The sequence below is a fragment of the Budorcas taxicolor genome, chromosome 1 (genome assembly GCF_023091745.1).
Source record: "Budorcas taxicolor isolate Tak-1 chromosome 1, Takin1.1, whole genome shotgun sequence".
In the NCBI taxonomy this organism is placed as follows: domain Eukaryota; kingdom Metazoa; phylum Chordata; class Mammalia; order Artiodactyla; family Bovidae; genus Budorcas; species Budorcas taxicolor.
In genome coordinates, this window is record NC_068910.1 from 152,296,705 (window position 1) to 152,311,660 (window position 14,956).

The window sequence follows — 14,956 nt, forward strand, 5'->3', positions numbered from 1 at the left end:
CTAACAAAAATTTTTAAAGGATTCTGGTGGTGTCTATTGCCACAGTGTAACTTCTAACCTGAATGATGTGCTTTCTGACCTACAATGGTTCAGGCAGGATGGCAATTATATTCCTTCTTCCTGGCAGAGAAAGCTAGCATCTCTCTGAACTTTACCTGTGGTCTAGAAGGGTGGCACCTCTAGCAATTACAAGACCAGAACTTTCCCCTGACTTTTCTAGAACTCAGTCTGAATTCATTATGAAACTTACTTCTGAAAGATCCATTAGTTAGCTCTACTGCTAGTCTAAAAAGTCTACTTAAACATTTAAAACCAATTTGAGTTCTCTTAAAATACTACTATATTCAGGAATAAACTTTTACTCCCAAATGATTCTATAAAGAAAGGCAAAGAAATGGCAAGATGGAAAGTTGCTGAATTGTACTACCTTTTTTATTTCTTCATTTTATCTAGGCAGTAATCATTTTTAAACATTTCCAATAACTCCCTCCCACTAAGAAATTGGTTTGTTCCCCCAAATTCTTTACTTGAATGTCATAAACATGTATTCTTGGGAGTGTTGTAAAGGAAACTGGCTCAGAGTAGTACAGCTGTGAAGTTATTTGCCAACTCTCACTTCTCAATGGAAATAGAGTTTAAAAAGGAATAAAATGCAAGGTTTTTAGATCTACTGTAAGGAATCATCAGCACAAAACTATAACCACATTCTGTTTTCTCCTCGATACAACGAAAGAGAGAATCAGAAAAACTGTTCCAGTAACATTTTAGAGAAAATAAATAAAGTGATCCCGGAATGAGGATACTTAATTGATAAAATGTCCTTATGTTCTATATTAAATGTCTGGGAATTATATATGACTTGCATAAAACTGATAATGCAAAATATGCTACTTTTATTTATTACACTGTTAAACACTAATATGACTTTTGAAAATATAAATTCATATACTTCCTTACCTGGGATTGGAACAAGGTACTCTTTGAGTGTTCACATTATCACATAAGGGTTCTCCTCCATGGTAGATACCTGTTCGAACATAAATCTAAGGGAAAAAAAAGTTATGTGTATACACATACATATACGCATGCACATATACATACTAGACAAGACCAGTATTAAACATTATCAAAACAATTTAACTGATATGAATGAGAGAATCAACTAAAAGTTTTTGTTCAGATGTAGCTTTTCTGTTCTCTTTTTCTTCCCATATATAGTAAATTAATAAATGATGTAGATTTTTCACCAATATGTTGCTGCCTTCAACATATGTTGCTTTCACCAATATGTTGCTGGCCCACAATCCCTTTTTAGGCCAGTTATGTAATTCTGAACGATACAAATTTACAAATTTCAGAACGATAAAGTGGTACATATACTAAATATTACTTAGTACTCTTAGCAGTTAGAGCAGCACTTCATAGAGAAATTATTAATATTTCTATAACAAAACATATGGATATTTACACTAAGTGGGATAAATAAAGACTATAAAAAACCTTGCTTCAGATTAGGTCAGGTTTTTCTGCCAAATGAATTCTATAAGTTTGGTTTTAAGAGCTTAGAATTACAGATATTAGAATTATTAGAATTACAGAAAAGGACTATAAACTGAGGTAGATGTTTTCTAGCCAACTGAAAACATATTGCAGGTCAACAGATTATGATATAGTTCAATAAAAAAGATTTATATAAATTAATTTATGTCAAATTATAAACAGCAATACTTGACCTTACCTTGTCAATGTCTCGAATATTTACATTCACATAGGTTGCACAAAGAATTTTTATTCTGAGTGCACTATTTATAACCCAAAGGGATTTTGTAGATGTTTCTCCATTCATATATGGCGTAGCTGTGGAGATGCGTCTGGAATACGATGGCATTGTAAAACAGTCCATTGGCAGTTGAGAGTAGAGGCTTTCTTTAGCCATCAGCATCAAATTGGGCATCCTCCCAAGCATTATACAGCTTCTTATATACTGTAAGAGATTAAGGTGGGAGGGGAGAAGCCATTTCTTATAAGGTTTTCATTTTAAAAGCAAAATGCAAGACTATTATGAGATAATTTACATACTAATCTGCAAAGGTGATTAAACAAATCAAACATTATAGATATTTTTTTAGCAGCTGCTATATTTATAACATTTAAAACACCAACATTTGGGAGTTAGGTTACAGCACAGATAAGCCAGGCACCTCCTGGCATATAAACTGTACAAAAGAAAAGAAAAATCAAGGTCAGCTTTTGAGACTATAGGTCTACCTTCAACTGGAAAAAAAAAAGAAAGAATTAAAAATAAGGATCAGGACATACTCATTATGAAAACACTGTACTTAAAGGAAAAGGCAACATATTTAGAAAGCCTCAGTCATTCAACGTATTAAGTCACACTGATGTAAAATGCAAGAGCTGCTGCCCACTTGTTCTTTCATCCCAACATTTCTTAAAAAAAAATCACACACACACATGCACACAAAGAGAAGAGACTAATAATTATGAAATATGTTTTAAAAAATATTAAAATGCATTGGTTTGAACTTTAAAATGATAATCAGGATAGAGATTTTTAATATAAATGCTACTGTACACCCCTAATCTCAGTAGGTGAAGAATTCGCCTGTCAATGCAGGAGACACAGGTTCGATCCCCAGGTTTGGAAGATCCCCTGGAGAAGGAAATGAAAACTGACTCCAGTATTCTTGCCTGGGAAATTCCATGGACAGAGGAGCCTGGGGGGTTACAGTCCATGGGGTCACACAGAGTCAGACACAACTGAGCTACTAAGCACATATACACATACCACTACTGTACACATATTTAAAAAATCTACTTCCTTACCCATAAGCCCTAGTAGAATGTAAGCAAACTAAAGGCCAAGACCATGTCTTACTTGGTATTGTAAATCAGTACTTGACATATGCTTGGTACAAATATGGTTGCTTCTTATAGGTATTTATTTAATGAATAGATAACAGAGTAGAGAAGTATTAACAGTACATCTTAATTAACTGTAGACCATGGATTTTGAAATGTTTAATTCCTTCTAGTGCCACTGTTTGGAAAGGGATAAAAATCACTAAATGCCCCATATTTGGGTGTTAGTGTAACTGCCAATTTTTTTTTTTTTTGGACAAAGAACATTTACTTTATTGCTAACACTGTGTATTCAAATACAACAAGCCCTTTTCTGAAAAGTATGGCACATGAAAAGCCTTTTGGGCAAGTTTCATGTTATTTAAAATTCCTATTGGCTATAAATGTATTTCCACTATAGAACTGAACGATCAGAAAAAATGATAATGCGTTTTTTGTAAAACACCTGAAATATTATTATATCTTACTCATGGCACAATTAAATAGTCACCAAATCAAATGTTTGTATCTGAATAATGACATAACTATTGTTACAACTGTAAACTGTTACTCAGCTTACCCATATACATGTAGTCAGGTCCCCAAATATTAATCATATAAAATCTAAAAGAATAGCATTGGTCCTCTCAAATCCATCAGTCTCTCAAACTAAATGTAGTGTAAAAAAATAAACTTATTAATGCTATTTACTAATACTAATTATTTAGTTTTGGGAATTCCCTGGCAGTCTAGTAATTAGGACTTGGTGTTTTTACTGCCAAAACCAGGACTCAATCCCTAGTCAAGGAACTAAGATTCTGGAAGCCAAGTAGTGTGGCCAAAAAAATTAAATTTACAAAAACTGCATCCTAAATACAGATACCAGTTCCCAATGTTATTACCTTTTAAATTTAAATTAATATCTTTAAAACTTGTTACTCACCTTATACTGACTCAGAGGATATTTTTCTAGGAAGTATTCATCACATCCACACACTTTTAAAATATACTTGCCCTGATATTCTAAAACACAGAGTTTTAGTTGTTCAGATGATAGCAACATACTTCGAGTTTTTTTCCTGATTGCTTCAGCAATTACTTGTTCTGGCACACAGTCATGGTTGATTTTCAGAGTATACTTCTGTTTGTCATTATTTGGAGAAACTATTACCCAAATTACCACTATTATTTGCCCTAAAATAGAAAAATAATATTAGATGCAATCACCACATATATTTCATTTTTCAAGAGACAAGTTTCAAAATGTATGCAGTACCATTACTCTAACTACAAACAGACATGACTTATAATCAACCATAATTAAATACAGGTAAATGTCAGGTAGAAAGGGCAAATCTTCAAATCTGATAGGGCTGACAAACCATGCCCCAACCTCATGTTTTAAGGCAAGCACACAAACCTGTGACTACTGTGTGTTGCAAGTATCTTGAGACCAAGCTAATTTCCATTCTAAACTGCATGACATACTTCATACATACAACCCCTCTGAGGAGTGATTCATGATAGCATCAAAGGTTCAATAGTACTTTAAGTACAAGTGTATCTCGTAACTATGGGAAAGAACCATGGAGACTTAAAGAAAGATGCTGAATCAGAATGAGAGAAAAGATGGGGGAGGGAAGGGGAAGAAAATAAATTTTCTGTTTTTTTCCTTTAAGATTAATGAAGTGTAAAGCTAGGGGACCAAGAAAAAGAAGATGAAAATGAAAAGATTAAAAATATGTTGGAGTGGCCAAGGTATACACAGTAAAATTCTTTCAGATTTTCTATATGTTGGAAAATTTTCATAAAGAGTATTAGGAAAAAATGAAAAGATCATTCCATTTTAAAAACTATGCTAATATAGAAATGAATTTTAAATGAAGATCTTATGTTATATAATCATTAAGCTACTTTGAATAATATGGCTGAAATAGTAATAAGATGCCTCAATTTATTCTACTGACAGAATACTATGTTTAATAAGTAAACCTATTCTATAACTTTCATTAAAAACTTCACTTTGTTACCTTGAAAAACACAAATATTTATCTGATACAATGATATTTTCATTTCTAAAACAACTCAGTTTAAATATTCTCATGTTCACTTAATTTTAGAAACTGATACACTGTCAATAATCAAGTCATTATTATCACTCATTATGATCAGAGTTAAACACTGCATCTAACATTTACTTTTTCTTTGTGTATAGTAAGAATGTGTTAACTTTCTCCATAATTTCATAAAATTTCTATTTATAGTTATTTTTATTTGTAAAAATATAATTAGCTGTAATTCTGTTAACAGTGATTTTGAAATTCAATGTTTTCTTTTCAGTTTTATAATGATATAGGTACAGATAGAAGTTTTCATTAGGGTGGCCATTTATGGTAGATAAATAATTTTCTTACCTTTATCCAATTTATTATATATGTGCTTTGGCAGTTCTGGTGAAGATTCTACATTTGGAGGATAAACATACATTGCTCTACTATGAGGTGAATTAAGATCCCTAAGATCCACAGCTTCTTTACAAACATTGAGAATATTTCTTCGGAAGTCCTGTACTTCTGGATCTTTAACCATATCGAATTCACATACTGGCATGCCGATAGCAAAACCTTAAAGAATATAAATATTCTGTTAAACACACAGTAAGACCATGCTTGTTATAAACAAGGAATTTGGTAGATATGGACAATCACAATAAAGAATTTTCTGTGTTAATAAAATTTTTGATGAATACATATAGTAAGAATTGACAAAAATCTCAAATATGCTTAACATATAAACTACGATATGCTCAGTAATTTGGAGCAAAAGTAGCAAACATTATTATCAATTATTTTTTAGAAAACAAAACTGGGATATAACAAATATAAATCATCCCTCATTCCCTCATATGATACTTCTTAAAGAAAACTTTACAGAATAATACCAAGGTGTTAAAAATAGTCCCTTAGCCTAACAGTCAAAAAATACTTTAGAATTGTAATGACTTTAATTTTGAAATCTATTTAACCAGTTCAGACAAAATATTTTATTAATGAGAAAACAGTTAAGCTGCATAGTTATTTGCATTTAGAATGGGATGACAATGCCATTTCAAAATTTTATCATACCAATTTCTCGATTGAGGATCTTTTCTTCACGGTTGCCTACTGGTTCAATTACTTTTAAAAAGGGTTGAAAAAGCCGAAGGTCACAAAGTCGTCTTGTTTCATCAAAAAATTCTTCCCTTTCTGCTTCTTGGGTAACACTTACGAAAATGTAAGAAGATTCATCTTGAAGAAGTTGATGGAGAGGGTATTTTCTTGCTTCTTTAAATAGTTCATGCTTTATAGTTATTAATGTAGCCTCACGGAGGCATTCTAAAGTCACTATCATCCCATTTGGTAGTAAACATTCTACTAGGATTCTTGGGGGCATCAAGTGGATGCCCCACAGTTCACCTGATGATGGTCTTGGAGGCATTGTTCTGATCCTTTACAAGTTTTACATATAAAAGTACTTTAAGGAATTAGATGTGTGGCTGTCCCAAAGCAGAAATCTAAATCAAAGAAAGAAAAAGTATGTTAAAGGAGGAACCATCAAAGAATACACTTATGGCATTACTAAATGTAAAATTTCATTTTCTGTAGTTTGAAATGATTAGAGTAAGTAATTATAGTTCATCTTATATTACTGTTCCTAATTAGGCTAAAAGATGGCTTTCCTGGTAGCCCAGACAGTAAAGAATCTGTCTGCAATGCAGAAGAGACCTGGGTTAGATCCCTGGTTTGCGAAGATGCCCTGGAGGAGGACATGGAAACCCACTCCAGTGTTCTTGCCTGGAGAATCCCCATAGACAGAAGAGCCTGGTGGGCTACAGTCCATGGGGTCGCAAAGAGTCAGACACAACTGAGCGACTAAGCACAGGCTAAAAGAATTGATTCCAAACCAGAAATTAGAAAAAACAATTACTTGCATTTAATCACATTTAATAAATTCATTCAATAAAAAATTCTTATTTGAATGGATTTTTAAGGTTAGATCTTATCAAGACAGAGCTGGAGCTATGGAGAGAATAAACAGTAAGCTGCAACTGAAACCAAAATTCCCATTATATATCATTCTTTTCTATTTTATGGAACAACAGAATTTGGCCTGGAAAGGACCTTTTAGACCATGATTCCACTGTTCTTAAAGATGAGTAAAGTGAAGGCTTTTAGGCAAGAAAAATGAAATGGCAACCCACTCCAGCATTCTTGCCTGGAAAATCCCATGGACAGAGTAACCAGGCAGGCTACAGTCCAAGGGGTTGCAAGAGTCAGACATGACTTAGCAACTAAACCACCACCACCACTGTTTTTATTTTAAAGATGAGTAAAGTAAAGGCCAGAGAAGTCAAATCCTGTTCCTTTTACACTACTACCTCTCTGTGGTAACTAGAATTTACACAGTTTAGTATTTTTTTCTTTCCTAAGAAAGAAAAATCTTTGTAATTTCCTGTTTTTGTATTATTGTCTAAGTGATACCTTTGATGATTCTGTCTTTAACTATAATTTAGTTATATATTCAGTATAATAAAAAGTGTCATCAGTGCATTTTCCTTGAGATGGGATGATTAATTTGCAATGATCCATCCCTTTTACCAAAAAGCAGTAGTGTTAGTCGCTCAGTCATGTCCAACTCTTTGCAACCCCATGAACTGGAGCCTGCCAGGCTCCTCTGTCCATGGGATTCTCTAGGCAAGTATACCGCAGTGGGTTGCCATTCCCTTCTCCAGAGCATCTGTTCAACCCAGGGATGGAACTTGGGTCTCCCGCATTGCAGGCATATTCTTTACTGTATGAGCTACAGGAAGTCCCACGGAGCACAATTATATTTCTTGTGGTTTATATTTTGTTATTCAGTAAGCTAAACTATAAAACTATAAGAAAAAAATAAGGTCAGAGATATTAAGAAAATAAAAAAAAAGTTAAGCCAGAGGAATGATTCAAAAAACCCCAGACAACTTACTGTATTCAATTACTCTATCAGGCACTATAGACAATAGCTATAAATGACCCTATTCACCAACAATGTATTGGTGTCCCCAGGACCATGTTAGGAACTAGGTATATGATGATGAATAAGACAGGCAACATCGAGAGTGTGAAGGTTATGTGTATGCTGGTGTGGGGTAAAAAATTCACACGTATAAAACAGGGGAAAAAAAAAACCTCTCATGAAGAAGTACCAGGTGCTTATAAAAGTACATACAGTGGTCACCTAACTTAATGGAAGTTGGAATGAGGCAGTTTTCCATAGAAGGTAACATATAAACTAAATTCTTTAAGGATAAGCAGGAGTGGAACACACGCAGTGATAAAGAGGTGAAGAGCAGGATATACTTAATCCAGAAACTGTCTGACTCCTTTATTTAGTATAAGCCAGTATCTAATTCATCAACAAACTGTGTTAATTCTATATCTTGAATTTTTTAATGTCTTGGGTCAGTCCACTACTACTTCTTGTCTGGACCACTGCAAAGGCCTAAACTGTCTTACTACATCTACATTGAAAGTGAAGTCGCTCAGTCGTGTCCGACTCTTTGCGACCCCGTGGACTGTAGCCCACCAAGCTCCTCTGTCCATGGGATTCTCCAGGCAAGAATACTGGAGTGGGTTGCCATTTCCTTCTCCAGGGGATCTTCCCGACCCAGGGATCGAACCCAGGTCTCCCACACTGCAAACAGACACTTTAACCTCTGAGCCACCAGGGAAGCCCCTTACAATTCCTCTTTCTCCACACAGCCTATGAAACCTAGAGAGAGCAATAGGATCTATTTTGATTAGATGTTTTTGCAGTACCCATTCTCAGCTGCAAACAAGTGTTTATGGTATGCTTCAGAGTTTTAACACATGAAGAAGGAGATGAGGAGTAAAATAGCAGGAATTTCAAGCCCTCTCCCTACCTCTGGAAATACAGAGATCAGTTGAAACACAATAAGGAGTGTACAATTTTTTTTAATACTTGAAAATATCTTCTTCAAATTTATAAGAGACTCACCGAGGTTATAGGATTTAAAATATAATTATCCTATTCTTTATACTTTTAAAAGAAAATTCATTGGCTAGTAAGAAAACCAGATGGATCAATCTGAGAGCATAATTATAGAAATGAGTTAGGCTACGCTTTTAAAAAACACACACAAAAAATTTGAAGGGGAAATGCCAAATGATTACTTTTAAGTGATGATCTGCCTGCAGAAAAAAGTTCAAATAAAAACAAAACCAAACCACAAACCATACCAAAACAGCAGCTGTGTTTATAGTTTTCTTTGTTGAATGGCACTAACAGGTCTATGTTATGGAATCATGAGGGCAACTAATTTTATATAATAAATAACAATTCCCATATGTTTCCTAAGAACTAGCCAAAGAGAAGTCTAGTACCCAAGAGATCACGGATTCTAATCCTTATTCTACTTTAGTATATTTATGGGCAATTAACAACTATGAAATACTTGAGACACACCCTTCTCATTAAGAGAATAAATGTGATCATAGCCATAAAATACTGGAAGATCCTGGAAAGCAGGCACTGGTCCACACTAGTAGTACTCCACAGGAGGGAGAGGAAGCTAACTTTCTTATTTGTCCTCTTACCCCAGGCCTTATTCTGTTCAAACCATCACCTCAGAGCTCACAAGAACAGAAGTGTAGAAGAGACAAATGGAGCTAACACTCACTATTTAGTAGATATCTTGCACTTATGCATGCAATAACCCTTTTGGGGTAAGTAATAAACATTTTACATATGAGAAAACTGAGGGTCAGAGAAGTAAAGTTATTTGCCACCAGTAAATATTAAATATTTTGAATCCAGGTCTACATGACTTCAAAGTACACATTATAACCATACAGTTATGGCAGGAATATTCACTGGTGGTGAATAACGGTGAATAAAAGAACGGGCTCTGAAGTTACACTGCATTCAGATTCTGTCTGCCTTAGTTAATAGTTGTATGGCTTTAAGCAGTTCAATTCATCTCACCAAACCTTCTATCACCACCACCACCCCCACCCTGGCCCCCTGCCCCAATTTGTTAAGTTGGGATAATAGCATATACTTCATCGGACCATGGTATTGATGAGGTAATAGATGAAAACCATGTAAGCAAAGAGACTGGCACACTGTAAGCACTCAAAAAATGTTCAATATAATTAGCAAACCCGTCAAGTATACCCATAGTATCTTTTCAAGTTTTTATGAATTATTCAAGAATGGCATCTGTTAGTGATAGGAAAAAGAGGACTGGGTTCTTTTACAGAGGGGGGCAAGTAAACAAGAAGTTTCAGCTTCACAAAGCAGTACCAGAGTCAAGTGCTGAAGCCTGAAGGCAGAGCTGGAACCGTAAGACTCAAAGACGAATTTGGAACAGTACCGAGTGGCTCAGATGCTAGGATTTTTGCAACTGTGGCTTGTTCCCCAGACCCCATGTATCCCTATTTAATTAGTACAGCTATTTATGGCTTAGGTGTGAGGAATCCCTGGCTTAATCGCCCTTTTTGGAGAAATACTTGTTTGTGCCAGGTTCTAGGTTAAATAGTATGAAAACAATGGTAAATAGATGCTTTCTCTTTGGTTGTTGAGTTTGTTGGGGAAAGACAAGACCCAGCAACAACTTTAACAATGGAAAATTGTTATAAGGCAGAATAGGAACTTTGGAAAAGTCAGAAGAAATCTCCAACTGCCTGAGGAGGCTAGGAAAGGAAGGCATCAGGGAAGCTTATGTACAGCATTACAGATTAATAGGGATTTTGTAGAGAAGTGGCTTGGACATGGGGCAGCTAGGTGAAGAAGGAGTTTTAGACAGCTATAAAAGTGTGTGTACAGAGACCATGAAAAAAATGCAGCCTTTACCAGCAATACAAATTTGATTTTTTTTTACTACTTGAGTATGAAATGCATGGAAATAGGTAGGATATGTGATAATGAAGGAGGACTGAGAGATACACTGGGACACAAGAAAAGTGGACAGACTCCAAGTGAAGGAGTTTGAATTCTATGTAGTATACTCTAAGTAAAAGGGAGTCTCTAAGTATTTTGAACAAAAGAATACCATGACATTTTTTCATGATTTTTAAATTCATATTTCTTAAAAGTTTTATTTTCAAATAAATGATATAATCAATTAAACAGTAAACCAAGGTGTAAAAACACACCTTTAAGGACAAAATATGCAGCAGAAATGAACAGCAGAATATAGTCTCAGACTCTCCACTGTCATTTGACTTTTATAGCAAAAGGTTTCTTAATTCAATGGGCAATTCAGTATTTGGAACACCAGACGTGCACTCTTCCAGCCAAAAAGACAATGACATTTTGACAATTTGGTTTTTAACTCCTTAACTGAAAGTCTTTCTCCTTTTATATTAAAATGGTATTTCCAGATTTTATCATTTAAGGCAAGAGTTGTCCAACTATGGCCCTAGGCTAAACCCAGCTAATCACCTGCTTTTTGTAAATAAAGTTCAACTGAAACACAGCCAAGAAACCACGTTTATGTACCATCAACGATGCTTCCGCACAAAAACAGTAGAGTTGAGCAGATGCTACAGAGACCATGTGGCCTGCAAAATCTAAAATATTTACTATCTGGCCTTTTACAGAAGAAGTCTGCTACCTCTGAAAACATGTCAGAATTACTTGATATCAACTAGAGAATTTTCTAAATATACACTGGCTAATAAATCATCCCAATCCTGCCTTTGCAACCTCAATCCCACACTTCCAATCTAAATATTCTGAAAACAAAGAGATTAATGTTATGTCCGATTCTTTGCGACCCAGTGGACTGTAGCCTACCAGGCTCTTGCCTCCATGGGACTCTCCAGGCAAGAGTACTGGAGTGGGTTGCCATTTCCTTCTCCAAATGTTAAGTCAGTCAAGTTAAAACCTTAAAACACTAAAGTACCTTATAAGTCACCTAACTAAAGTTCAGTAGCAATTTTCAGTGTTAGGAGCTCACCTATCTGATACAGAAGTTTTTGTGAAGCACTTCTAAAGTTATTCCTAAAGGTTGTTATTCGTACACTTCTTTATTCCAACAGTCTGCCTTCTACCTCTTCACATATTGACAAAGACTTAAAATTTTCCCTAGTTCTTTTAACCCCAATTCCTTTAACCATAATTCAAGTGAGATAGCTTGCTGTCTTCTTTGCCATCACTGGATGTATTTTTTTGCTGATAATATTCACCTTGAAATGCAGCAACTAACATCTAGTACAATACTCTACAGTCAATATCATTAAGGCAGAGTACAGATAACTGTTAGTTAACTGTGGATTATATGTCTATATACACTGGCTAAGATAGCAGAGACTTTCTAACTTAAAATATATAGAGAGCATATCTTATATATTTTAAATTTTAATTTCAGAAGTATCTTATGTTTAAAAATTATTTGCTTCTAAAATATCAATGTTACATCTGCTTCAGAAAATCACTAAAAATAAGGAAGCTATTTTGTTGGTAGAGTCATTACGGAGAACAGTATAGAGGTTCCTTAAGAAACTAAAGACAGAGCTACCATATGACCCTGCAATCCTACTCCTGGGCATATATCTGGATAAAAGCATGATATAAAAGGATACATGCATTCCAACGTTTATTGCAGCACTGTTAACAACAGCCAATAGCCAAGGCATGGAAGCCACCTGAATATCCATCGATAGGGAAACGGATAAAGAAGAAGTGGTACATATAAACAATAGAATATCACTCAGACATTAAAAAGAATGACATAAGGCCATTCGCAGCAAGATGGACGGACCGAGAGAGTGTCATACTGAGTGAAGTTAAGTCTGAGAAGGAGAGATATTGTGTGACATTCCTTATATGTGGAATTGAGAAAGAAATGATACAAATCAACTTACAAAACTGAAAGAGACAGACTTCAAGAACAAAATTCTGCTCCTCCGTGGGAAGAGATAGTTAGGGACTTTGGGATGGACATGTACACACTGCTATATTTAAAATGGATAACCAACAAGGATCCACTGTATAGCATATGGAACTCTATTTAATGTTATGTGGTCAGCCTGGATAGGAGAAGGGTTTGGGGGAGAATGGATACATGTAGATGTTGGCTGAGTCCCTCTGCTGTTCACCTGAAACTATCACAACATTGTTAATTGCCTATACCCCAATACAAAAAAAAAGTTAAAAAAAAAAAAAAAGAAAGCTATCTTGAAGTATACACTTGCAAATTTAGGGGATATCTATACTGACTCTGCTGCTACTGCTGCTGCTGCTGCTAAGTTGCTTCAGTCGTGTCTGACTCTGTGAGACCCCATAGACAGCAGCCCACCAGGCTCTGCCGTCCCTGGGATTCTCCAGGCAAGAACACTGGAGTGGGTTGCCATTTCCTCCTCCAGTGCATGAAGGTGAAAAGTGAAAGTGAAGTCGCTCAGTCGTGTCTGACTCTACTGTAGCTTAATCACGTTATGTGTGTTCGGTCGCTCAGTTGTGTCTGATTCTTTGTAACCCCCTGGATTGTGGCCTGCCAGGCTCCTCTGTCCATGGGATTTCCCAAGCAACAATACTGGAGTGGGTTGCCATTTCCTTCTTCAGGGGATCTTTCCGACCCAGGGATTGAACTCACATCTCCTGTGGCTCTGGCAAATTGGCAGGTGGATTCTTTACCACTGAGCCACCTGAGAAGCCCAGACGGCCATAATTTGCTACAACAGGGACCCTGTATTTTATAGATATATATACATGTCCCACAAATACAGAAGCTGCATAAATGCTGAATGACCAAAGGTTTTACATTTTTTATAACTGATAGATTTAACATGTTATCTGATTTAACTAATACATAACAAATGTGTATCTACTTAGACATATACTGACAAGATATTTTCCACTCCATTCTCAGATAAGTCAATAGAGAAACATTAGTTTTGTGGCTAACTCAGTTGCCAAAGTTGCATCTCAGCTGCATCTATTTGCTCATAAACTGGAAATTTTATTCTCTTCTGTTTTAAAAATATTACAAATCAATCTTTAATTTATTTAGAACATGAGAACAAAAATTTGCCTCTACACTTGCTACAGAAACAACATGACCAAAATCTCAATAATTCCATGGTCTGATTACTCTCTTTAATATTTACTTCCAGAGTTAATTACTTCCTTTCTTAATGTTAGTCAGCTTCTTACATTTATTTCTGTAATTGTACCTTAATATGTTATTATTAAAATTATCTACATCCATGTTAGACTTCCTGATAGACCGTGAACTTTTCCAGGATAGGGTTTTTATTTGGGTCACTATAATCTTAGAGCATAAATGACTAAGCAGGAAAACTAATATGTTGAAATTATCCCAGGGAAAATGTAACAAAGGCCTAAACAAAAAAGTGGTAGCAATTAGTAAAAAGCAAAAAAGAGATAGATGAAGATAACTTGTAAAGGAAAATCAAAAGCACTGAGAGACCATTTGGATTTGAGGGACAAGAAGAGTAATTTTAAACATTTCACTGCAGAGGTTATGCAGGCATGAGAAGCAAGCGTTTTTAGTACAATTATTCTGAGTCCCAGTTAGGGCCTCTAAAATTCTCTTCCTCTAAGAGTCACTGAACTGTTGTTGAAGTGAGTCCAAAGGCACAGCTGTAATATACGCTAGCTCTGGAAGGATGCATATAATCCATTTCTTTCAAAGTGCTATCCTTCACTGACCTTTATATGCAGATCATGAGAAAACAGATCTAACATTCTTTTAGTGATTAAGAGAATATCAGGTTGGAAAATCAAGTTCTCATGACCAGGATATAGAAAATTTAAATTCCTTTAGAAGAGAATGCAATTCATTTTCACTATTAAATGTGTAGTGCTATAAAAAAGGTGTTATAACACTACATTTCAGAGATTTAATGCATTATATAAGATGTGCTTAGTTGCTCAGTCGTGTCCGACTCTGTGACCCCATGGACTGCAGCCTGCCAGGCTCCTCTGTCCATCGGGATTTTCCAGGCCAGAATACTGGAGTGGGTTGCCATGCCCTTCTCCAGGGTATCTTCCCAACCCAGGGGTTGAACCCAGGTCTCCTACATTGCAGGCG

General features: G+C 35.4%; 1 protein-coding gene across 1 annotated transcript in view; it reads right to left on the bottom strand.

Moving 5' to 3' along the window:
- Positions 1–14,956, bottom strand: part of PIK3CA (phosphatidylinositol-4,5-bisphosphate 3-kinase catalytic subunit alpha) — an 82,472-nt gene that overhangs the window by 25,013 nt on the left and 42,503 nt on the right. Inside the window, exons 2-6 of the mRNA XM_052661911.1 lie at positions 5,985–6,412; positions 5,274–5,483; positions 3,803–4,053; positions 1,739–1,984; positions 958–1,043 (exon numbers count right to left, since the gene is read on the bottom strand). Coding sequence (XP_052517871.1) covers positions 958–1,043; positions 1,739–1,984; positions 3,803–4,053; positions 5,274–5,483; positions 5,985–6,336 — 1,145 coding nt within the window. The 5' untranslated portion in view covers positions 6,337–6,412. The remainder of the gene's footprint in view (positions 1–957; positions 1,044–1,738; positions 1,985–3,802; positions 4,054–5,273; positions 5,484–5,984; positions 6,413–14,956) is intronic.